At 45.4% G+C, this 26,301-nt stretch overlaps 1 protein-coding gene across 1 annotated transcript in view; it reads right to left on the bottom strand.

Moving 5' to 3' along the window:
* Positions 1-26,301, bottom strand: part of SLC12A4 (solute carrier family 12 member 4) — a 103,555-nt gene that overhangs the window by 32,980 nt on the left and 44,274 nt on the right. The window contains exons 2-7 of the mRNA XM_006269310.4: positions 20,808-20,902; positions 18,723-18,854; positions 5,558-5,704; positions 2,335-2,389; positions 1,714-1,844; positions 298-539 (exon numbers count right to left, since the gene is read on the bottom strand). Of these exons, the coding sequence (XP_006269372.1) occupies positions 298-539; positions 1,714-1,844; positions 2,335-2,389; positions 5,558-5,704; positions 18,723-18,854; positions 20,808-20,902 (802 nt within the window). The remainder of the gene's footprint in view (positions 1-297; positions 540-1,713; positions 1,845-2,334; positions 2,390-5,557; positions 5,705-18,722; positions 18,855-20,807; positions 20,903-26,301) is intronic.

Raw genomic sequence — 26,301 nt, 5'->3', positions numbered from 1 at the left:
GAAGGCACCATTCTACCAAACCTAGTTAAAGAATCCAGTGGATCACTTCATTTTAGCCTAAGAAGCTTTGTTACACAGACTTCTACCAGAAAACATTAATTAAATTCAGATTGCAGCTACCTTACATTTAAGTCACTCATCTATAACTGATTTCTAGAGCAACAAAGCACATGCAGCACATATTAGCTAGATAATTTTAAAGAAACTTCTATAGTAAGTAAAGGCTTTTTGTTTGTTTGTTTTTGGTTTGTTTTCTTAATTACAGGTTGATGTATTCCAGGCAGGAAGATTACTTACGGAAATTCAGGTGGATCAAAGATGGACTTGATAGCTCCAGCATAAATGGACAATATGGATATTATTACACAGGCCAAAAACAGAGAAGCAAATTTGTTAACATATTTTACTCCTACAAAAACCACCACAGCCATGAGGATGAGGAATATGGTTCCATAAACTCGCATGTTGTTCAGCATAGCACTAGATGCATCATGAGCACCGGTAGGATGAAAGATTGCTGCTTGTGGAGCAATATACGTCTGAAAGAGCAAGAAAGCATGCTACATTGATGTAATAACACAACTAAGAGTTTAAATTACCATTTCATTTTGATCCTTCCCATTTGCTTTTAACACACACTTTATATACAAAATTATAAATCAAGCTGCCATTCACAAAATACTTTTGAGAAAGGATCTTCACCCTGTAGGGAAGTTCTGTGTTAAAGGATCATAGAAAAATAAGCCTTGGAGAGATGCCAGGAAGTCATCTGATCCAACTCTTTATTCAAGACAGGACCATCGCTGTCTGAGCCATTCAAGACAAGGGTTTGTCTAACCACCATCTTAAAATCTACAAGGATGGAGATTTCAACTTCTCAAAACCCTACGTTCCAATACTTAACCATCATCATAGTTAAAGTTCTTCCCCAAATCCAACCAAAATTTCCCTTCCTACAGTTCAAGATCCTTACTCCTCATCTTGTCTCCTGTGGCCACAGAGAATAGTCTATTGACAACCTTCAGGTATTTGAAAATTTAGCAAATTTTCCCTCAGTCTTCTCTTCTGTGGACTAGATTCCAGTTCTTTCAACCTTTTCTTGTAAATAATTTTTCCTAAACTTCTAATTATTTTTGTTGTTCTCTGATAGACTCTTTTTAGCTTGTCCATGTCTTCCTTGAGCACAAGGATGGATTTATCTATGGTCCACTATAGCTCCTATATCCTTTTTTACAGTGCTGTAGTCTCACCAGTCATTCCTTGATCTGCATTTGTGACTGTTCCATCCTAGGTGTAGGACTTCACATTTGTCCTTACAGAATTTCATTCCATTAATTCAAGCCCATTCTGAATCCTAACCTGCAACTTGACCCACCCAGGTATTATCTGAAAATGGACAGTTTTGTAGTTCTTCCCCTACAATCCAATTCATTCTCTCTTTGACAGTGATATATTGAAACACTTCAACTTAGGTTTTCTAAAGTAATGATGTGAAGAACCTCAAAGTTTTATATCTAAAATGGCACACCTCAAAAGAAGTCTGACTTCAAAATGGAGAACACTAGACAACTTGTGAAAGTATGGAATTGGGCCCCTAACAGACCAAGTCACCCTTGAAAACACAGGCCTTCAATCTCTGCCCCTGTGTCCTCAGGGGCAGGAATGTTGCAGTGTTTTCTAAAAGTAACTTGTCATATAAGCATTACCACTCACCAATAAAATCTCAATGGCACCAAGTATGTACATAGCTCCTGCAAATGTTGTTCCCAAATAAAAGCACAGTCCAACAGCTCCACCAAACTCTGGACCTAAAGACCTTGAGATCATGAAATAGGAGCCACCAGCTACAAGATAAGAAAGGATGAGGATATTTTTACACCACTTGTGAATCTGACATTTCAGAATATACAGAACATATGAGGTTGTAAATTAATCTTATTAATCCTCACTGTAATCGGAGGAAAGCTTGTAAATGTGAATAAACTGCCACCATAAAGACTACAAAAACTACAAGGGAAATAAAAAATCCAAATTAATTTTAAAACCCTCACAAACACATCCTCATTATTTTTAAGCGAAAGTCATAGTTTAAGGCTCTAATTACTTTTTAACGCTTGAAAAGTTCAACACGATACTTCATTTGACATATCTGGATAATGACTTCCTTTATTACTTAATTCTGTTTTTCAATAGAAGGCAAAAAAGTCTAAATTTAATTACACTACAATACACTCATCACCATCTGAAAGTCTACCATTCAGTTTATGATAATAAGAGGAAGGGTAAATCAAAATTGGTTTAAAAACTGCACCAAATAAGAAGGTCACTAATTACCTGGAACAACGCCATTAGTTGCAATAGCACTCATTGATATGGCTGTCAGCATAGTCTGTGGAGAACAAGGTAACAAATATAAATTTACCCATGTAAAGTTCTCAAAATTATAATTACTCTTTTTAATTCTCCTGTTAAGGTAATTAGGCAAACAGTAAGGAAAACATGCCATGATAAAATATAGCTTTCATAGTATGTCTTTCTATATATTCTCCCCTGCCACAGGGCATTTTCTGGCCACAAAACAAAATAAGGGTTCAGGACAGTAACAGAAATGTAAAGATTACAATATTCTACTCTCCATGTGGGAAATGAGTGTTGCTTGGACACGTGGTATAACGCAGTGGTTCTCAACCTCATTAGACTCCAGGCACCCCTCGGAAAATGCTTTTTACCTTTCACTTGTTTTTTTGACTATGGAAAAAATAATAAAGCAACTCTTCTGTTGCAAAGAACAAAGCAAGAGCACAGCAGGTCAGAATGTTTTTGACACTATGGATGCCTATTTCAATCTCTGGTTTTATCTTGTGAATCTTATGTAGGTAACTGCACATCTCCACAGCATGCCACATCACTCTGGTTGAGAATCACTAGTGTAAGGAATGGGCTAAGCACCACAGAAGCTAAACCTGTAATAATTTCATCTGTTTAATCGACTCTGCTTTAACTGCAAGCTTAGAGTGCTGTAACACTAGATTTGTTTAATTCAGCTTCAAAAAGTTACAACAGTTTAGCTCCAATATAGCTGGAGAGACAAACTGTTATATCAGTTCAGCATATGTGAGCTCCTGAGCAGCAAGTCTGGCATTTTTCTTAATTTAGTGTTAGGTCTGTTCCCAGCCTTATATTAGAAAAAGCACAGCTGTGTACAGCTTATTTCAGTTTCCCAAGCAAAATAAATTATGCCAGCATAACTGTATCTTTATTAGGACTTTTGTTTGAATAAAAATGTTATTAAAAAAAAATTGTGCCTCCCCACAAAAATAGCTATACTGGCAAAAAGTTTCTGCCACAGACTGAACCTTAGTCGCATACACATGTGTAATAGGCCTGTGTGAATAGGGAAGTATTTGACTTAGTTTTGGATTCGGATGATTTGGAGGACAGTGATTCGATTCAGAGATTTCACTGTCTCAAATTGTTTCAGCTGAATTGGCTTCAGAAGATTCGACACTGATTCAGAGATTTAGAGATTCCAATCGGCCAGGGAGCAGGTACAGCCGGGTGGCTCCAGGTTCTCCCATGGCTCCTCCAGCTGTGCCTGCCTTTTGCTGGGTGGAGGGAGCCACGGGAGAAGCCCCCATTGCTGCCCTCCCTGGCCCCATCCCCCACCCGGCCCCAGCCTAGTCCCAACACTTTGAGGGAAAAAAAACCCTGCACACACCAGCTGCAGCAGCAGCGATTGGGGGGTCTGGGCACTCATGGCAGAACCCCCCCCCCCCCCGCACAATGCGGGGCAATGGGGGGAAGCAGGGATTGTCCCTCCCGCCTGGCACCCACGCAGCAGCTGTTGCATTGTGCGGGTGTAGCGTGGCTCAGCAGGGCACTGTGCACTATCTTGGATCCGGGGCTACTGGGGCTGCGTGCTGCCACTCTCTGGCTGACAGGTGAAGCTGCCCCACCTCCCAGACAGTGTGGATAGAACCAAGGAGGCGATACCTTCCCCTCTATGCGGCATTGATCAGACTGCACCTGCAGTACTGCATCCGGTTTTGGGCTCTGTACTTTAAGAAGGATGTGGATAGCCTCGAGAGGGTCCAGAGGAGAGCCACTCATGGTTAAGGGTTTACAGGCCAAGCCCTATGAGGAGAGACTAAGGGACCTGCACCTCTTCAGCCTCCGTAAGAGAAGGCTGAGAGGTGATCTTGTCGCCCTCTACAAATTCATTAGGCGGATGCAACAAGGAATCAGAGATGCTCTATTCATCAGGGTGCCTCTTGGGGTGACAAGGAACAATGGTCACAAACTGACAGGGAGCAGTTTTAGGTTAGATATCAGGAAAAACTTCATGGTTAGGGTGGCCAAAATTTGGAATAGGCTTCCAAGGGAGATGGTGCCTTGGGGGTTTTTAAGAGAAGGCTAGATAGGCATCTGGCTGGAGTCATCTGACCCCAGCACTCTTTTCCTGCCCAGGCAAGGGGTCAGACTCGATAATCTGTTGAGGTCCCTTCTGACCCTAGCATCTATGAATCTATGAATCTATAAGCATGGGGACGGATCCCTGCTGCCTCCCACTGTCCTGCACCGCGCGGAGGCGCTCTGCCATGATCCCTCAGAGGCCCTGATCCCTGCTGCCAAAGCCAGTGATTACAGGACTTTTTTTGTTTGTTTTTAAAGTGGCAGGAGGCTGGGCCAAGCAGGGCAGCCACGTTCTCTCATGGCTCCTTTGGTTGTGCATGCCTCTGCCCTGGCAGAGGGAGCCACAGGGTGCTATGCCCTGCTGTCACTTGTCCAGTTGGCGTTGGGGGGAGGTGTGATGCAGGCATGGCTTGCTCCAGGTGGCAGCATGGCATAGCCCCTGCTCCCATGGGCACAGCAGTGCTGGGAGCAGGGGCTCTGCCCTGCAGCTGCTCGCCCCCTTCTGCCTGGAGCTGCACCCACATCCTCCCTGCCCCCCGCTCTGGCTGGGCAGCTTGTCTCAGTCCCAGCCCCAATCCCTCCCTCCCCCACGCCCCTTCCCTCCTCACTCTCTCAACCCCAACAGACTTACCAACTTGAGGCAACTGTGTCAGCTGCCTGTTTAGTCTATGGCCGAATCTCTGAAGCAGTCAAATCTTTTCTGAAGCTTTTTGGAATCAATTCAAAGCTTTTAATTGGTCTCCCAAATTGATTTGGATTCAGAGATTCAACCCCCAAATCAGGCTGAATCTCCTCTGAATCGAATCAGCTACCAAAACTTCACATAGCCCTCATGTGTAGCTGCATTTTACAAGTTTCACAAAAGATGCATCCTGACTATATGAGGTTCACCAGAGCCTGAGATTGAACATCTTTTGGAAGTGCTATGAAACCTGTCTATCTGAACAAACATTTAGCAAACAAGCTAGGGTGAGCTATTGTTTAGGGCAGGGTCTCTCTCTTCTGTCGATCATCTAATTCCATTTAAGTAATTTTGTCCTGTTCTATAAGTATTCTGATTCTCTTACTGTAAACTGCTCTGAGTTTTGTAAGGAAGGGCAAAATATAAATCAAATAAATAAATATAATGTGATCATATACTCACACAACAGCAGCAGATTAAGACAATCAGGAAAGACTGTAGAACACCTGCTGTTCCTACCATCCATGTCAATCGAAGGAAGAGAATAACCCCAAAAATATTCTGCATACATGGCAAGTACACTCCCATCAGGGTGCCCATGCTGGGTGACTGAAAATAGATCATCAATATTCTTTAATTAACTCAGGAGAAAGGTGTAGAACAAATGAGAAAAACTAATGGCAGCTATTCAAATGGCAGTGTGCTGTGGCAGATTACTACAAACAGAAGCATAAGCTGCAATGCCAGACTTCCAAACATCTTGACATTGATCAAGCAAAAAAAAATTGATCCAACTGTCACCATATTTAGACCAGGATTCCTAAAGTCAGCACTAATGAATACCAACTGAATGTATATTTTTATTATTTGTATTGCTATCATGCCTAGGAGCTTCTAAAATTGAATTAGACTTCACTATACTAAGCCCTGCATGAGTACAGGATGAGATGGTTTCTGCCCCCATCAAAAGTTTACACAAGTTTCACACCAAAAAAGAGATTTTTAAAGACACAACTATCAGAAGTTTTGGAAACAGTTTAGTGTGAACATACTGAATATTTTCCTGATCTTTGGATAAGAGAAAAGGGAATAAGAATTCTGTTTAGAGCAGTGGCCAGCAACATTTAAAAAGCCATGGGCTGGAACAATCCAGCTCCAGTTTGAAGTACGCTGGGTACCTCTGGCAGCATAAAGGGAGCTTTGCCTGCAGCCAGGAAGAGGCTGGGTGACTGGGGGATGTGCCTGTGCTGCTGCTGCTTCCTCCAGTGCCAGTGTAGCTCCCCATCGGCTGGAAGATGATCCTTCTCACTGCTTCTCCCCATGTTCTCCTGCCTCCCAGGTGCAGAACTGTTCCTCACCAACTAGACACTGTGCTTACACTGCAGCCAAAGAGTAGAAGGGATGCTGAAGAAAGTTCACAGCACAGATGCAGCTTCCAGCTGCATGGCATTAGCATGGACACAGGCAGAGGCAGAGCCCTGTGGCTCCATGGGCCAGATCCAGTGTATTGCCAACCCCTGGTTCAAGGTATCAAAATTGACACTGCCATTTGCAATGGCTTCATCTTCAATGCCTTACAGAAAGAATTCCTAACATTAGGCAGACGAGGTTCTTTAGGTAAATCTGATATCTTTTATTAGACCAACTCAAATACAGTAGTTGGAAAAAATCTTCTTTGAAAGCTTTCAGGCACAAACACCCTTCATCAGGCTGAGGAAGCATCTGCAGTATATTTCCTCAGCCTGATGAAGGGTGTTTGTGCCCAAAAGCGTGCAAAGAAGAATTTTTTTCCAACTATTTGAGTTGGTCTAATAAAAGATATCAGATTTACCCAAATAATTTTGTCTGCCTATGTCCTTAGACCAACATAGCTACATCCTACACTTCCTAACATTAGTGCACCCATCTCTGACAGCAATTGTGAAGTTCCAAATCCTATGGGAATTTTGCTAATGAAATTCCATGGCTTTCTCTGGTTGATTCTGAAAGCAAAACAAAAACTCGTATAAAAAGCAAAAACATGAGAGACAGCACTGCTTTTCAAACTGATTCATCTCACTGCGCACGTTTCCACAAATAAAATCTAAATCCCAAGTTGCACTGACGATATTTTGCTTCCACTGAATTTCAGGAAAATTACTACAAGCACCAGTCTTCAGCTGAAGATGCAAGTGCTCAGCTAAGCTGTTATTCAGTTTCAAATGCCAGTAACCCAATACAAGCAGAAAGTTGTTCCATTAAATAAAAACAATGCATTCAAGTTATGATGGAATCAGTAGCCATTACTCTACTACACCAAGGCCCTTTATATGAAGGGTAATCTAAATCCATTATTTGTACAACAACTGGTTATTGTACTGCAACTTTAACAGGAAACAAAGCCTCCTGCTTTACAAAGAAATATATTGGCTTTTGCTTGGAATGTAGGGAAAACCAAAAAAGTACTCGCTCATGTTGCTAAGAAATACTACCATTGTACATAAACATCCTGATTAGCAGCACCTGCCTTCAAGTAAAAAAAGGAACAGAATACTATTTCCTAATGTGCTATGAGGTTCTCAGCAACAAAGAAAATACCATGTGGATGTTTTTATCAGCTTGCTGACCTCAGTGAAGAAAGAATGGAACACTTAATACTAGAGGTGCACCAATATATCAGTCCATATTGGATCAGCACCAATAAAAGGAAAATTTACACTATTGGCAATCAGCTTTTTTTGGCCAGTGTAGCTGATAATGTCACCGATAAATGCCATGTGCACATGCGCAGCTGCAACATGCATATGGCCAGAAATGTAGCCTGGTATCTTGGAGAGCAGTGTCTGGCTGGTAAGTCTACGTGGGGAAGGGACATGGGGGAGAGAAGAGGTGTGGGGGAGCAGATCAAGGCCCCCTCAGTGAGGGAGGGAGTAGGGCTGGCGAAGGTGCTGGCCATGGGACACAGCTGCAGGCTGCTCATCTGGGAAGCACAGGAAGGGGGGGCATGAGAGGGCAAAAAGCCTGCTGAAGGCTGAGGGCCAGAGGCTCAGTCCCCGGCAGGCCCACCCCAGTGGCTCCCCGACAGCTGGGAATCCCAGCACACAAGGCTGCTCAACCCCAGAGGGGAATTCTTCCCCCTCCTCCCTCTTTCCCACCACCACGGGGCTAGGACAGGGGCCCTATTCAGTGCTAGGAGGGGCTCTTCTCCCTCCTCCTTCCCCCCACTGCAGTGGAGTGGGGAGGGGTCTCTGTGAAGTTGCCTGGCCCCAGAGGAGGGTTCTTTCCCCTGCTTCTCCCCCATCACTACAAGGTGGGGAGTTGGGGCTGTATGGGATGCTGCCCAGCCTCAGAAGCGGACTTTTCCCCCCACTCCTCCCCCACCAGGACAGGGGGAGGTTCTGTTTCATGCCATGGGGAAACTCTTCCCCCTCCTCCTACTCCCCCCAGAAGGGCAGTGGGAGTGCAGAGCTCAGCTGGGCAGGGTATGGGTATGTGGGCTGTAAGGAAGGGTGGGAGGTATAGAGACTCCCCCCCCCCCCCCACACACACACACACACACACACACAAACACACACACTCCCTGCCACGTGCTTGCAGCTCCGCACTCACAGAGGGGAAGCCCCGCGCCGGACTCTGCCAGGAAGCAGAGGGGGGCTCCCTCCACTCCCGGCAGAGTGCAAGAACCTACACAGTGGGAAGCAAGGGAAACAGCTGGCTTCAGTGTGCAGGGCTTCCCCTGCTGCAAGTGCTGGAGCTGCAGGCTCAGGGAGCAGAGGGAATAAGGCAAGCTCCGTTCCCTCCCACCATGCAGCACTGGCCAGAGCCCCACCTGCATCAAACACAAGTGCCCTGACCTCCCCTTCTGCTGCTGCTGCCAGGCAGTGGGGGCTGCACCCTCACATGCTTACACCCACACCCTGCCCAGCTGAGCTTCACACTCCTGCTGCCACTCTGGGAGGAGGGGGAAGAGTTCCCTCCAGCATGGAATAGAGTTTCCCCCTGTTACCCACCCATGATCTGGAGCAGGGCAGCATTGCATGGAGCACCCCCCTCCCAGCCCCGCAGCAGCGGAGGGGAAAGGGAGGAGGAAGAGTCCCACTCCACCACCACACAGAACAGAGCCCCCCTCCCTACCCTGTGGGACAACCAACCCAGCATATCCCCATTAAGGCGAAGGGGCTGGGAGAAGGGTCAATTCCTCCCTCTGTCCCTTCCCTGCAGCCGGGTCTGCCATCTCTAGGGGCAACCACTGCAGCCCCCTCCCCTCTGCTCCCTGGCAAACAGGCTGAACCCAGCTGCAGTGGGGAAAGAGGAGAAGGAGGGAAGAATTAACCCTCTCCCTGACCACTTTGCCTTAACAGGGCTATGCCAGCCAGTGTCTCTGCTAGGGCCAGTCCCTGCTCCATCTACAGAGCAGAGGGGCAGGGTCAGCCCTGCAGCTGGAGCAGAGAGCCCCTCCCAACCCAGAGAGCATGCTGAGATGCTGGGGGAGTCTGTTATAGGTTTAAACCATTTTCTGATCACTTAAACCAATTTATGTGTAATATCTGTCCCTAGCCAAAGGGTGTAACTAGCGACTGCTGTGTTATATTGGTTATACTAATGTCCTTGACTTAATGTGCGGCTGTCTAACATCTGAGTAGTTGTGGATTGCAGAGGTCCAGGCACACATCATGCAGGCTCACATCCTCTATGCCACATACTAGGAAGGATCCTGTGTTGTACCCAAATAATACAATACAAAACATTTTAGAAATGAAATCCATTTTCCATGGCATTATGCATTGCTCATTCTATGTAACTTGTGCCATTTTTTGTTTAGCTTGAAGTCTCCACTATTACCCTCTGCAGATACCCAATTGTTGGCTACAAAGGACCAACTCTAGTTTATTGGATGGGATGTGAAGTTGCCAGTTAAATCATAAATGCAAACTCTGAGGTATGAGTGGTACTGGTCACCTTAGCGCACCCATACGCACATGCACTCACTCATTCAAACCCATGTAGTATAGTGTACAGTAGCTGCTGTAGTGATTGCGAGAGCACTGGTGTCAGTATGTCTACCTATCCGAGGCCCTGGAGTCTGCTGTCAATGCTCAGCTTCCTTCAAGGCAATGTGTTCTCCAGAAGGGGGTTGTCTGCTTGTCCTTGTCTTGGTAGGTCAGGTGCTGAATGAGAGCACACCACTGAGGGCCATGCTTCACTGCCTTTTATCCCTTTCTGGAAGACTTGTGTGATCCCCCAGCATCATCTTGGCTGCCCAATCCAGACGTCACTGTCCCACATGGGTTTTGAGTAGTACATGACAGCTGTTAGTCACAGGGGTCTCCACCTTCTGGTATCTGAAGTTTTGGGAGTCCACCCTTAACTTATTGACTTAATGGCTGTATTGTCAGGGGTTACAGGAATAGTCAATAGAGTGGGTGCTTAGTTCCAGGAATCAGTTCCTTGGCTTGATTAGCTTAAAATGGCTTATAGAGTAGAGTTTTGTAATGGTACGTTCCTCTGGCTAGGCTATAGTCAATTAACAGCCAGAGGTACTTGGCTGGTCATTCATACTCACATTCATTCAAGGGACCACCCAATATAGCAGATTTTATCACTTTACAATTACAATTTAAATGCAGGTTTTAACAATGGTCCAGGGTATAACTTCATTCTACAGGGAGTACAATCCTTAAAGGGTTTAAAAGTATAAAATACAAAAATACCATGGTAAAAATGAGACAGATGAAATACAAAATGCCCTGTGAGAAATATATAACAATCCAATGTGAGGTTGTGAAGATCAAAGGCTACTGGGGACAGTAAGTGAATTAGGTTAGCAACAGGATATATTTACAGTCTTTGAAGTGGATATTTTAGTTTTTATTTCTTGAGTGACACTGAGCTTAACTGATATGTAGATGTAGTTTCTAGGTTTCTCCTACAGAAAGCCACTGCAGCTTTCTGGTTTGCTCTGAGCCTTGCCACACACATGCAATGACCATGCTAAGTCTCTACCAATACTTAGAAGGAAAAAGAAATGCACAAAATAGGCTGGGGGGGGGGGGAGGGGGGGGAGCAGTTTGCAGGCAAGAAGGGGCTTCTGTTATATCAATGTCCATAAGGTAAATGTACAAAGGGAGTTTTCTGCTATATAATGGTATATATGGCATGTTCCAAAGATATCAAAATTCAAACCAAAGTCAGCATGTATAACATTTGTACTTAAAAATGTAAACATTTTCGTTTGGGGGGGGGGGGGGGAAAAAAATTAAAAATTACTTTACTAACCAAACCACCTGATCTTTGCAGCAGGAACAACATTTACAACTGCAAGGTTTTAATAATGTTAAAGTTTTCAAGATCACATCATGGCTCACAGCAACAGAACTGTGAGCTGACAACATTGTTATCTCAAGTGTCCAGATTTAGGGTAACTTGACTTATGTCCCCCAGTTCCTGAAGCTTTGTAATTTTTTTTTTTTTTTTTTTTGTGTTAATTCAGCTCTTATAAGTTTCTTGGCTACAAAGGAAAGCTTGAGAACATAAATCTTAATAGTTAACATTTAGAAAGCAAATTAAAACCCTAGAATTATTGTTTTTGATCATTTTAAGTTTGGGAGAAGTCTGAATCAGTTTCTGAATATTTGTGGTTGGCAATACTATAAAACGTAACTAACTATCTAAGCTACTGCTGCCAAATTTGTAGACTCTAAATTTTCTTTCCTGCCTGGACTAAAAAAAAAAAATCAGATCAAAAGGGTAGCAAGTAAAATTACTTTTGGACTACTTGGCTTCCTTAGCAACCAGAATCAGTCCTTCCTTTACACATTATTCATAGCACTAACAAGTATAGTACAGTTCTAAGCTTGCTAATTGCACTCTCCATGGTCCCAGGCCCTTCACTCGTGGAATTACTTGTGGTTCACATCAATTAGGTTCACTTTTGCCCCACACTGACAACTCAGCTCCTCCACCTCTTCTGTTCCTATTGGCAACTCAACTCTGTTGCTCTGGTTCCGCTTCTCCCAAAAACTGTTTCCTATGCACAGCAAATCACAAGCTGAGTTCAACCACAGGAAAAAAAAAAAAAAAGATGTGTATTAGCTGCCTCATGAAGCCTACAATGTGAAAGCAAAGCAGTTTAAGAGATGCTACCATGAGTGCTAAGAATTAGATCTAAGTTACAGCCTTACTAAGTAAACTTCAGACGTAATCAATCACTCTGGGATTTTTTTTACCCAATAGAGAAAAATGCTGCCAACAAAGAAAAAAGCAGGATATGATTGCACCAGCTTGTTAATATTTATGTTAGTGATTTGCAGTGATTTTGTCCTTCTTTAAAGCATTTTATATATCAACAAGCTCTACTAGAATAAATGAGAAAATGAAATGAGTGTTGAGATATCAGTAGAAAGTAATGCAAAGTTATGAGGGAAGTGCACATAATCTTGTGAGTTCCCAAATGGGAAAAAAAAAAATAACTTAAGCTCTTCATAGTAAAGATTATTCCAAGGCTAAGATATTTTAATAGGACATGCTAACAAAAGCTAATGGTTTTGATCAATTGTCAAAAAGTAAAAACACTCTCTCTGAAATTAGTTAGGTTTCAGTGATGCAGCTCCCTTTTTGTTTTGCATGTGTGGTATTAACTCTGATCAGCTTCAGATGTGTAATTGATGCAAACTACTGATCTGAGTCTGAAGAATACTAGTTGCTTTATACCAGTATGATTGGTTTTCAAAACAGCTGGCTGCAGGCTTAAAGGAAATTGATACCTGGTACTTCTACAGAGACACCCTAAATGCCATAACCATACATATTTGCATAGAGCTGAACAGCCAATTGAAGCTACACGAGTTCAACTATTTAATCTAATTTCCACTATGAGGAAGATCTTTATTATTTTTGAAGCACTGTAACTATTCCAGTGCTCTACCACAGGTGGTATTCATTAACCTAAGATGAGAGAACAAAATACTTGTTCTCTTAAATGCAAAGGAGGAGTATCTGTAATGACTAATAACTTATCATGAATGACAGTGGTTTCTAATATATCACTGAATTGCATAATGTTTATTCCACTAGTGAAGCAAGGTAAAATAATTGTATTAAAACATCATTTCTTCTGAAATTTGTCTGTCATATTATTGGACTTCCCACAAACTTGGTGAGAGTTTTCCAAAGTCCTAGTCTTTTTTAAAGGAGATTGTGTAAGCATTTTTCACACTCTTAATAAGAAGTTTCCAAGTCTCCCTATCTTTGCAATTCAGAAAGCAGGTGGTGGCAACAGTTAGTTAGGAAGCAAGAACTCTCAAATTATCTTTTCATGTCTGCCACTTGCAGGTCTTAACATTTGCACTTGCCCTCCCTTTGATTTTTGCTATTTTAAATCAGCAGTCATTGTGACAATAGTTCTGCTTTCTCAAACTGCTAACGTGATAAGAGAAGCTAAAGTGGACAAGGAAACATCAATGTCAAGGTGAAGAAGTAACTGAGGAACCCGTCTTCTCTTCACAGAAAGAGATAGTTTATAGAACGGGTCACATAATTCATGCAATTTAACATGCCAGATCCACTGATCAATATGTTGATAGGCGATTGTCATGGCAGAGTCCTTTAGGAGGGCCGTGGTCTCCTTAAGGCCCTCTCTCCATGCCAATTCGGCCCAAGGGCACCCTCTATTTTTTGCCCGCCACATCTTTGATGTTCAGTAGGTTCAGGAGGCTGCCTTGCATCTCCTTGGGCACGTAAACTCCTGGACCCCTCGTGGGTCTTATCCGGCACCCTAGCCTTATGGGCTATGCGTGGCTCCTACCACCCCTAATACCACGCCCCAAGCCTCACAGATGGAATAGACGTTGTCCGGTCACAATACACCTATGCCCACTCTTGGGCCTTCTCTACAATGGGCTAGTCCCCTCTGGGACGTCCTCTCTGGCCACCGGTCTTTTGGGCCCACCGCACTACCACCCTTTCTGGTACGGGCTCACCGCGCTGCTATCCCCTTTTGCCAGGGACAACCGCAGCACCTTGCCCTTCTCCTGGGGCGCTGTGCCACTAACCCCTTCCATCGGGGTCCACCGCGGCACCCTGCCCTTGTCCTAGGTTTTCCTCCAGTGCAGGCCTATCACCGGGTCCACCACGCCCGTCCTGGGCTCCTCAAATATCGCCCCTCTCTAGGGCTCCTCAGTATGGCCTCTCCCTGGGGCTGGGGTCTATGCACCCCCCAAGTGATGCCCTTGCTGGCATCTGCTGCATCCGTCCTGGGCTGCCTACTATGGCGCTCCCCCTCTTCGGGGCTCGCCGCACCCACCTTGGGCTTCTCAATGCTGCCCCTCCCTAGGGCTGGGGTCTACGTACCCCACACACAACCCGGGGTCTTTATTCCCCGCCTGCAACCACTGCAACTGGTTGCGCTCCTCACTGTAAGCTGCATCTGCACTGATGCTGGGGTCCCCATACCACTGGGGTACCTACGAGGATAATGCGCCCTCTTGGCGCTAGACTGCACCCTCCCTGGCGCTGGGGCCCCACCCCTCTGGGGTCCCTATGAGGCCTCCTCCAACCCCTACAGCCTCACCCAAGCCTCCGGTTGTAATACAAACACTAACCAAACAAAACACAAGCCTCCTGGCTGTAACTTAACTTAGGGCCGCCTGGCTGCAACAACATAGCTCTTGCGCCACAGAGCCACCATCCTTCGGCCTGCTCAAGCAGTACTCGCATCTTAGCCCCGTGAGCTCCTGTCTCTCTGGCTGCTGGCCGGGAACTGCCAGCCTGGCCTCAGCCCTGGGCTTTATAAGGGCCAGGCCCTGCCCCCTACAGGCAGCTGGCTCCCCTTAGTTGCTCCAGCAGCTGCGCTTATTATCCTGGCAACCCTCAGCTGGGCTCGTTATGACATGCCAGGGCTCGCTCGCTCTCTCCCTGGCAGTTTCTCCCCTCTAGGAGCAGAGCACCAAGGTGCTCTGCGACAGCGATATGTAGGAGCTGGTGTATAAACTCGACCACCAAATTCATTCCAGCAACATGTATCTACTGTAGAGCTGCCAAGACTTTAGGAAGCAAGACAGTGTGAGTTTGCAGAGTCCAAACTATCTCTTTGCTCCATCTGTTTCCTATAGAATGTCCATTCAAATTATTTGTGAATCAGACAAATAATTTCAGTCACATTAGTTGAATATGTTGCAGAATATATCTGGTATATTAATCAGCAAAGAATCTGTTCACAATGTTACCTTTTAATAAAAAAGGGGATGTTCACAGTTCTGTGATAGTTTTGGTGTGTCACAGTGTGTGTGTTGGGGGTGGGGAGGTGGAACTTCAGAGTGTATCAGTGTATACTTCAAAAAGAATGACACTGGGAGTTTTTTTGTTTTCAGATGAAAGCCACAAGAAGAATACCATTTCCACAGCTTCTGGGAACTCTTCATGTATTGCATTATTGTTCTTGCTCATAATTTTGCACTCAGTTTTGTGATATGAGAAGTATTATTTCAGTATAAGGTTTTATATTCAACAAGGTGTCTAAACACTACACATTCTCACAGCATCAATGTTCTTTAAATTCCTCCTCATTCATGAAAAAGACAATTAATAGATTATCTACAATGAGATCAGACTGCAGAATCTTTCAGAGGAAAGACTAGAGAAAAGGGATGATGGTGGCAATACTTCTGGAAACATTAACCAAGATCTATGCTATAAAAACATGTCTGACCTATGGAGTAAACACGTCTGTTAAAGATAAATGCAAGGACATGGAATAAAACCAGAGCTCAGTCCCATCTGCACATTCACACAGAATGTAGGTTTCAACCATGTCAAGCTCTGGTAGGTGATGTCTACATCCCAGTACTATGTAGCCTACAATGGAACAGAAATTTTATCTCTTTTAACATGAAGCTTCACTACATATAATTTCATTATAAGTGGGTTTCATTATACAAACTGTAATGAGAATATTAAAACCACTTAACTTCATAAACTATTCCACTGGGGATTAACAGCCACTTCTCAGTTTCCCATCACTGCTAAACCCAGGTGTAGACAACCCCCAGCACATGTCCCAGAGTGTAGCACACAAGGGAATTTTGCTTGGCATGTGCGCCTCGAGGTGGATGGTGAGGAAGGGACCAAGGCTGTGCTGCCAGAAGGATAAAGCCCTTGGTGGTTCCCCTGCCATCTGCCCCTGGCAGGCCAACTTCTTACAAATTGAGGTTGTGGGTGTTTTTGGCACTCTGCTGAAAAATGTTGCCGACCCCTGGCCTAACTCATTCCTTAGTAAAGCTGGACTTGTGTTGGGTCAGTAGTGATCTGCAGCCCAGCCACAAAATTCTCCACATTCTTTCTAAAAGGGGAAAATAAATTACTAGCTTTCAGATTGATTAAGTGGCATCCTGCTGTGGTATTTTGGACAACCAGTCATTCAACAGTAACAGACACTGTTAAAATCATTGCAAAGTGCTAAAGATTGAAGCTGTCATATATGCCTACACTTTGCTTTTGTTTGGATATTTTTTCCTGCTTAATTTTTAAGAACAGACTGAATAACTATCTGAAATGATGCAATGCCATAATTAACAGCTCATGCCTGACATTAATTGTCCCCAGACAAGAGATTATGTTAAAGCAGAACTGCACATGAGATTATATATCAATAACTGAAGTTAAAAACATGGCAAAATGTTACTGTTGCACACAATCAATAACCAGAGCTAAAATTACACTAAAAAAAAAAACAAAACCCACACACAACTTACTCTCAAAATGCCATAAGCAACCTTAACTCGGCCTTGTAATGACACTATAAAAGCCACAATATTAAGGCATTTTAACACTTGTGGTCCTAGATAAAACTGATGTTTAAAACACATTAGTTTGTTTATGGCTATTTTGCTTACTGGAATCTGATTCACACAGAAGGATTAGACACAGGATAAGGATGCTGGACCAGGACTATGTCATATGGTTAGAGGGACTGCCTTTGAAATACATTTCTTAGTTTTCATTATTATGAACTCTGCCTCTTGTCTTGATGGTTCAAGATTTATGTACATTTGACAATTACACATGGCAACAAGATGTGAAAATAAATCTGTGCAGTGCAAATTCCACAGCTGTTTACTTAAAACTTTCTGATGAAAGCCTGAAAACTGGCAAGACCTTCAAGTGCCATGATATAGAACTATAACATGCTGATTTTACTTGTTGCAGTATTGTGATCTGGTTTTCAAAGCTGTTGAGCACCTGCAACTCCTAGAGGATCAAGGTAGCTGAGCTCGAAACAGCAAAATCTAAACAAAAGGCTTCGAAACAGCTTTGAAACGAAATGAGGGCACTCAAAACATTTCAAAAGTTCCAAAACGTTTGAAGTTTTGAAGCCCGGCTTGCTTGCTTGCTTGCAGCCAAACAGAAACTAAGGAGAGGGAGAGGGAAGGGGGGGGGAAGGACTGCTCTGATATCAACATCTAGCTCCCAGTTTGATTCCCCAGCTCTCTGATCATTTCTCCAGCTCTTCCTGGGAGGCGTGGATGCCCAATCTGTGCGCTGGGTGTCAGCAGGCTGCCATTCTTAGATCTGAGTACAAGTGAGGCAAGTAGCTGCTTCAGTTCCAAAAGGGGCCAGGATGGCTCAGGTAGGAGGTGTGTGGAGCAGCGGGAGCACAAGGGAAAGGGGTGCATGGTGCTAGGAAAAGTTCAGGGAAGGGGCGAGGAGTGCAGTGGGGAAAGCACAGGGAAAGGGAGCATGATATTGGTGGAGAGTGCAGAGGCCCACAGTGCTAGGAAGAACACGGGGGAAGGGAAGCATGGCATGCAGGGATGGGGCTCAGAGAGGGATGCACAGAGCAGAGGGAGCAGGGGGAAGGGACATAGTGTAGGCGGAACATGGAAAAAGGGACACAGAGCAGGGGGAGTGCAGAGAAGGGGTGCACAAAGCAGCAGAGTGAGCTGCTATGGCTCTAGCCCTGCCCCTGACTGAGGGTGGAGGCTAGAATTAGCTATTGGCCTGCCCAAGTGCTCCATATCTCTGCGGGAGATAGAGCCAGAGCAGCTGCAAGGATAAGCAGGGGCAGGGGAGGCACCAGAGGAAGACAGGTGGCAGTGGGGCAGGCTATCTGCTTCCCAGCCACTGCTTTCCCTGTGGGGAAAAGGGATGAGGAGGAGGGGTAACTTTAAGAGGACCCTCCTATAACTAGATTCTGGATGTGAAAAACTGAAACAATTTTGTAATTTTCATGCCTAGAATCTAATAACTGAGGGGTTGTCTTAAATTCAAAGTAGTCTTGGATTCAGGTAAATATGGTATGACACTACATACTAAAGACTTGCCCAGTTTTGAAAATTAGATTCACCCTGACGTACTTTATCAAAGTTCCAGAGAATGATACTATCAAAGACATCCTGCACTAGGGTGACTACAATGCTTACGGATAGCTTCACCTCTAATTTTCTGAGGGCAGCAGCCTATCCAGAATCAATATATTACAGGTAACTCTTACTGGCATGGTATTCACTTAGGATTCTGTCCTGCTCCCAATGAAATCATTATCAGTGAGAACAGGATTAGGTCCTCATTCAGAAAGGTTCTCCTAGCAATAAAATTTTAAAAAAATCTCAAAATGTATAAGAGCCTACTGGCCATTGAGAGAAGCTCTACTTACTTTTGATACTTTCCTCCTTGAGCCTTCAGCACTTTCTGCCTCTTCATGTTCCTTGGCTCCCTGAGTAAGATTTGTGTAGCTGACCAACTTGCCAAGCAGAGAAGATACTTTTGGTCGTATATCCAATTCTTCCTGTAGAGGAAAATTGCTAGTACATTTCTGCGAACCAAAATGTTTTGAGAAAAATGGAGCATGTCACGTTGTGCCTTGGCATGGCCAGAACTGGAAATGCTGGGAAGCACACCAAAGGAATGGAACAGATGGAATGTAATAGGGCTGTGCAAAGCTCCAGGTGCTGATTCAATTTGGAGGAAATTTGGCCTGATTTGGTGGCCGAATCTCCAAATCAGAATCGAATCAGGGGACCAATTAAAGGGTCTGAATCAATTTGAAGCTCTCTGAATCTTTGGAAAAAATTCACAGAGCTTCAATGATTTGGACAGTCCCCGGTGGCTGCAGCAGGGAGCTGCAGCCGGACTCGGAGCTGGTAAGTAGGAGAGGGAGAGGAGGGGCTGGAGGAGGAGGGGACCATGGGGGGCCCCTGCCAAGCCCCATCCCCTGCCCGCTCCCCCAGCCCCTTCCAACCCCAACCCCCAGCGCCCCCCCCCCCGACTGCCCTGCCTGCTGAAGCTCCCAGTGCTTTAAAAAAAAAGCCCCACTCACCAAATGGTGCCAGGAAGGGGGGCAATCCCTGCTGCCCCCCAACTGCCCCATGCTACATGGGGTCTCTGCAGGAGCCCTCTGACCACCCCCAAATGATTCCCCCAGCCCCCACATAGCTGCCCTGCCTGCCCCAGTTCTGGCCCTTTAAGGAAAAAAAAATGGAGAGAAAAACCCTGGGACTCTCCGCTCCTGCAGCAGCCTTGAGACTTCAGAGGGCTCGTGGCAGAGCCCCCCCACATAGCGCGGGGCAGTGGGGAGGCAGCGCAGATCATCCCCCGGCCAGGCAGGAATGGTGAGTCTGGGAGGTTTTGGTTTTGTTTTTTTTTCTTAAAGGGCCGGAGCTGGGGTCAGCACGGCAGCCATGGGGGGGAACTGGGGGCACAGGGGGAGGGTTGGGGTCTTATGAAGAGCCCCCCCCCCGCCCCCCAACACACACACAGAGCATGGGGCAGTAGGATTGCCTCCCCTCTCCCCACCCAGCAGCACTCAGTGAGTCAGGGCTTTTTTTTTCAAAATGCTGGGAGCTGGAGCGGGCAGGGCAGTCATCACTGGGGCTGGGAGAGCAGGCAGGGAATGGGCCTGGGTGATTCGGCCTAATCAATTTGAGACAGTGATTTGAATCACCGAATTGAATCACTGTCCCCTAAATTGGCTGAATCTGAAGCGAATATTAGCTGCTTCGCACATGCCTACAATGTAAGTCTTTGTGGATTTGCTAAAAGGTTTTTAGAAGGAATAGCAGCTCTACTAGGAAGGGGATGTGGACTTGGCATCAATGACAGCAGGAACTCTCACCTTTGCTTCTCAGGTCTCCAGTAATACAATGCAGAGAAAAAGAAGCCTGACCTTTGGGAGTCCAGGAAAGTGAATGATTTGCAGTTAGCTTCTATGTATATGTAAGCCAACATGAGAAAAATACTTTAGTTCAGTATGGTGAGAAATAGGCTGAGGCTCCCCTTTAGTTAATTTCGTAGTCAAACAGCATCCACATCTACTACTTTTTCCCCATCTCTCCATAATCCATATCTCAAATCCACCCATGTCCAGACTCTACATGTAAACTCCTCCTATCTTTAGCTTCTTGATACTATATACCCACAAGAAGGAGACCAAAGTAGTAACAGTATGAAATGCATTAGCATGGAACCTGGAATGTTACCTACTCCTTTCACTCTCCTTTTCTACCTACTGCCAGAGTAAACTTTGAAAGCGAGTTTCCCCAAGTGGAATCAAGATAGTAACCTCTGGACCTATTCTTTATAAATATAAGATTATGGATATTCATGCCAAAGTGTCTGCCAAGCAAAGTTTCAGGGGTGTATTTGGTAGCTGTGTTGGTCTGAGACAAAAAGACACACAAAAATTTCTAGTTCTAGTACTAGAGTTCTAGTTTTTTGTATGCAAACCAAAGTTAAATTTTACCTCAAATAAAGCCAGGTTTCTGTCATAGTAATCACCTCCCTTGCCAGCTTCAGAGTTGTTAAGGAATGGACTATTCTCTTTATGGTTGCCATGACCTGCAGGAAGAATAAAGAAGCATTTTTGATGAGTTTGGAACAGAAGCAAGATCTCAGTAGGACTTAATAGCTCAGAAGAAAAACAAAAGAAATAAGCTATTTTGCTCTTTTAAAAAAATAAGCTCAACAGAAACTAAAGTTTTAAAAAGGTGCAGAACTGTTATAATCCGTAACATTAGTCATATCACAATAGTAAAATCAGTCACTGATCTTACCCCCTGTGCACCACAATTAGAATATATACACAGAATCATAGAAAATTAGGGCAGGAAGGGACCTCAGGAGGTCATCTAATCCAACCCTCTGCTCAAAGCAGGACCATCCCAGTCAGGGCTTTGTCAAGCTGGGCCTGAATAACCTCCAAGGATGGAGATTCCATTACCTCTCTAGGTAACCTGTTGCAGTGCTTCACCACCCTCAAAGTGAGGAAGTTTTTTCTAATACCCAACCTAAACTTCCCTTGCTGCAACATGAGACTCTTGCTCCTTGTTCTGTTATCCACCACCACTGAAAAGTCTAGCTCCACCCTCTTTGGAACCACCCTTCAAGTAGTTAAAGGCAGTTGTTAAATTCCTCCCACCCCAGTCTCCTTTTCTCCAGACTAAATAAGCCCAGTTCCCTCAGCCTCTCATCATAAGTCATGTCCCCCAGCCCCTTAACCATTTTTGTTGCTTTCTGCTGGACTCTCACCAATTTGTCCACTTCCTTTCTATACGGGGGAGCCCAAAACTGGACACAGTACTCCAGACATGGCTTCACCAGTGCAGAATAGAGGGGAATAAATATTCCCCTTGACCTGCTAGCAATACTCCTACTAACGCAGCCCAGTATTCTGTTAGCCTTCTTGGCTTTACACTTCTCCTTGTTGAACACCATGAGATTTCTTGTGACCCAATCCTCCAATTTGTCTAGGTCACTCTGAATCCTAGCCCTACTCTCCAGCATACCTACTACTCCCCCCAGCTTGGTATCATCTGCAAACTTGCTTAGGGTGCAATCAATTAGGGGTGTGCGAAGAAGGTAGTATTCGATTTGGATTCAGCCCAATTTGGGGGACAGCGATTCGATTCTGAAGATTTGATTCTGATTCAGAGAATCAGAGATACAGCCACAGACATAACTTTATATGCTTTTTCTATGTACCTAGTGAACACTGAGACGGTGGGGCAGATGGAACGTCCCATGGGAGCGCACAGGGGTCCCCCACACACTCGGCAGTGGACGTGGAAGTGGACCGGAAGTACTTCCAATCCACTTCCACGTCCACTGCCAAGCATGCAGGGGGCCTCCCCGTGCTCCCCTGGCTCAGTGATCAGCCACGGGGGGACCCCAGGTGCCACCCCAGACCCAGGAGATACCAGTCACTGAGCCAGGTTGCAGGGTAGTCCCCCACGCACTCTGCAGCAGATCCAGAAGTGGACTGTAAGTACGTCTGGTCCACTTCCGGAGCTGCTGCCGAGCGTGCGGGGGGCTCCCCCTGTGCTCCCGTGGGATGCTCCATCTGCCCCACTATCTCAGTGTTCACAAGCTGTGCCTGGTACCTTTGTAGCAAAACCCCCAGTTTCTTTCTTCTTTTATTTATTTATTTATTTTAAAATGCATTGATTTATCCAGGAACCACGGACCTCACCCAAGAACAGAGACAAGACCAGCATTTGAAAAACAAAAGACCCCGCAGAACCAGCAAGTCTCACCATTACAGACACCTGAAATTGCACATCCCTGCATGGAGCACACATGCTCAGTACATCAGGGGCTAACCCTTGCTTGGGCATGCCTCCTGTCACTAGGGTCACACACGATCTGCCCCTATAAAAAGGGGCAGTGAAGACAGACCCAATGGGAACGCCATTTCCATCTGGACCAAACCAGCTTCACGTCACCTATCCACCCCAGAGGCCCTGCCGGAGACCCCCTCTGGACGACACCGAGCTGAAGGAGACCCTGACTGACCATAGAGGATCAACTTCCAGCCTGGGATAGGTAGATATTACCTGCACACCTCCTCCTGCAATTTGGACTCTCTCTTTCTCTCTCTCTCTCTCTCCTCCTGGACTTCAGTGGACTTCAGCCCCTGCACCAAGCCTCTTTAACCCCTGCTGCCACTGTGTATGGGGGGGGGGGGGGGGCGGTGCACGCAAGGGAACCAATTTGGCATTGTGTCACCATCTCCCCTGTTCAATAAAACCACTGTCATTTGCAACCCCGAGTTAGGTCATATTTTACTGAATCCCAGTCCCTTCCTTATCTTAAATTCCAGCCTCATTCTCTCTCTCTCAATTCTAGGCCCCACTCCTCTTCACTAGTTTCTGTCTTTCTCTGCTTTCTTGCTGCCCCTGTCGCCTTTCAGTCTCTCCTGCTGCTTTTCTGTGATTTTTCTGCTGTCCGTCTCTCTGGTTTCAGGCTTCCCTCCCCCACCCTGCAGCTTCCCAGACTTCTCTAGCTGCCTGGAGCCATCGTCTGGCTCCCCCACACCCAGAGCCCCTCTTTAACACCCACACTTTCCCTTAGTCCCATTTTCCCCTCTCCCCATCTACCTTTTCAGCATGCTTCCCTGTTCTGCAGGCTTTGGGCCCTGTCTTTTAATCAATTAAGATCAATTAACCTAAAGTTACCCCCAAGCCTCAGTTCTTTAGCCCAGGCCCCTGCAGTCTGCTGGTTCTAATCCCGGTCCTGGTAACTTTAAATCCTTACACTTTTACTTTCTTACCTTAACCTTTCCCCAGGTATCCCAAGTACACCAAGCATATACATACATACACATCACAAGACCCAACTTAGGAACTCACCTGTGTGTATGTGTAGGTGGGTGGTATGTGTGTGAATTAGTGAATACACATATATAGATATCATTGTGTGTCTGTGTGGGGGGGGTATATGAATTAGTAATCTACATATGTGTATTGGATGTGCAGGTGTTGGTAACTAGTAACTGATTCTATCTAAGTTTGGTGTGTGTGTAGCATGTATGTGCTTGAACTGGCGATAGGTGTGCATGAACCTAGACTAATTATTTTGAAAGTGCGTGTATCTGAGCTGCTAGTGCGAGTGTGTATGCCTAGTAGGGGTGTATGCACCTAGTGAGTGTATCTGTGCTTAACTGATTTTTATGTGTGCATGTACAATTGTACACCACACCCTCCTGCCTAACAGCGCAATATTGAGTTCCTGAGCATTGGCCTGACCCCTCAGGGCAACACCTTGAGGTACATAGAAAAAACATATAAAGCTGTGTCTATGGCCAAATCGTCAAATCTCCAAACAGAAGCTCACTGTTGGTTCCAGGGTGGGGAGGAGAATCTAGCTGCTGGCTGCCAGCCTGAGACTGGTTTCCCTTAGTAATGGCCCTTCCTCTCTCCCAGCCTATCCCTGTTTCAGAATGGGATGGGGGAAAGGAGCAGAGGGAGTTCATTCTAGGGGTTCCCCAGCCAACTCTGAAGGATGGGGTGGGTGTATTGGAGTCCCTCTACCCCAGGCGGGTTCTAATATACCCACCTCACCCTCTAGCAGGGGCTGAAAAGTCCCCAGATAAAACTCACTCTGCTCCCTTTCCCCCTCCCATTCTAAAAACAGCAACAGGCTGGCAGGCAGCACAGACAGAAGTTATAGAAGATGCTCTGTTTTAAAACATCTTCATCTGGCCCCTCATTGCATGAAGGGTCAGATTCTCACCCAATTGGCCATGCACTTGTGTTTGGTCACAGCTATAAACTGCTTTTTGTGGCCAGATCAGGTGAAAATTGTCACTTCTCTCTGTGTCCTTGGACCATATTCTTTTTAAAACAAAGACTTTCCACATGCTTCTCAACAGTACCTTACAAACTGTTGAGTACTGTAAAAAAAATAAACAATTCATGTCTATAGATTAAGATGCAATATGAAAATTAATGTAGCATCTCACAAAAGCTCTGCAATAAAGATTCAATAATGCAACTGGGTAAGGGGAATTAAACATAAAATTATTCTTCTGTTCTGCGCTGCAGAAGCCATGGATTCCAGTTTTCAAAGTTCTTAGCATATACAGAACCTAATAAAGTTACAAGGGATCAAGAACTAAATTTACATCTTTTGCCTAGAAGTCTCTGAATTGTGTTCCACATATTTTTAAGGCCAATACAGAACACAAAAGTATTTCCAGTATTGTTTCATTAGAGCAAAACAAGCCAAATAAACATTGAGTGCTAATTACCAAAAGAGTAAACTGCTAAGAAAATTTAAGTGAAAAGACCAAAAATATTCTAAATTAAGTTTAAAAAGGAAATTACATCTTGAATGCATGAGAAAGGGCAGAAGCCGATACTGATCCAATTTCCAATACAGCTGCCTCCAGCTGGTAAGTCCAGCATGGTGGAAGGGGAGTGGGAAGGGAAGGGGCGTGAGGGGGCAGATTAATGCCCCCCGCAGTGAAGGAGGGGGCAGGCACTGCCAAGGTGGGACAGGGGCGGCAGAGCTGTGGCTTGTAGCAGGGGCATGGCTTGCACCCAGGGAGGGCATGGGGGGGGCGGGTGCCCATTGGATCTGTGAGGGGAGGGCTGCAGGCTCTTCTCGGCAGGGGCTAGACTTGGAGTGGGCGTCCCACCCTGCACAGATCTGGGGGGGGTACACCCTCCCCGTGCCCTCCTGGGGTGCAAACAGCAGTGGGAGACCCCCCCCCTCCCAACTAGTCACGGCTCCAAACACCCCCTACCCCACCTGGGCAGCACCTGCCCCCTCCCTCACCACGGGGAGCCATTGATCTGCCCCCACCATGCCCCTTCCCTCCCCTTTCACTACACAAGACTTACCAGCTCGAGACAGCTCTACACTGCTGGCTGTGTTCCTTGCTGCCCGAGTGCTGCACTGCGGCTGCACGCAGCATGGGCATTTATCGGCCAAATTATTGGCCACATCAGGCCAATATCCAATACAGTCAGTTTTCTTTATATCAGTACCGATCCAATATCGGACCGATGTATCAGTGCACCTCTGCCTAATGTAGATATGCTTATAAGATATCTTATACTGCCTAATGCTCTCCTCCCCACCCCCACCCCCCACACACAAAACACATACCTCATTTCTCACCAGACATACAAAAGCAAAACCATAAATTAATACACTAAGATTTTCTGTTTAAGTGAGACAGTTTAAGTTATGACTTTAAAATTTCCCTGGATGCAGAAAGCAATGTTTGATAAGCTTTCCATAATTTGTTAGCACACAGTTTCTCCAAATCATGCTTTTAATGAGCCATTTCAGTTATAATGCACTTGGAACAGAGACCAAAAATATTTGCATAAAGCAGGCAGGCAGCTGTGAACGTTTCTTTTCATGTTTCTGCCAAAGCATCACAATTGTAAGCTAGCAACAGACTCCTGATACCCACAGGTGGGGCCAGCTGAGGAAAAATATATTACTGC

Source organism: Alligator mississippiensis, chromosome 10, assembly GCF_030867095.1.
Source record: "Alligator mississippiensis isolate rAllMis1 chromosome 10, rAllMis1, whole genome shotgun sequence".
Classification (NCBI taxonomy): domain Eukaryota; kingdom Metazoa; phylum Chordata; order Crocodylia; family Alligatoridae; genus Alligator; species Alligator mississippiensis.
This window is presented reverse-complemented; position numbering and strand designations above follow the sequence as displayed.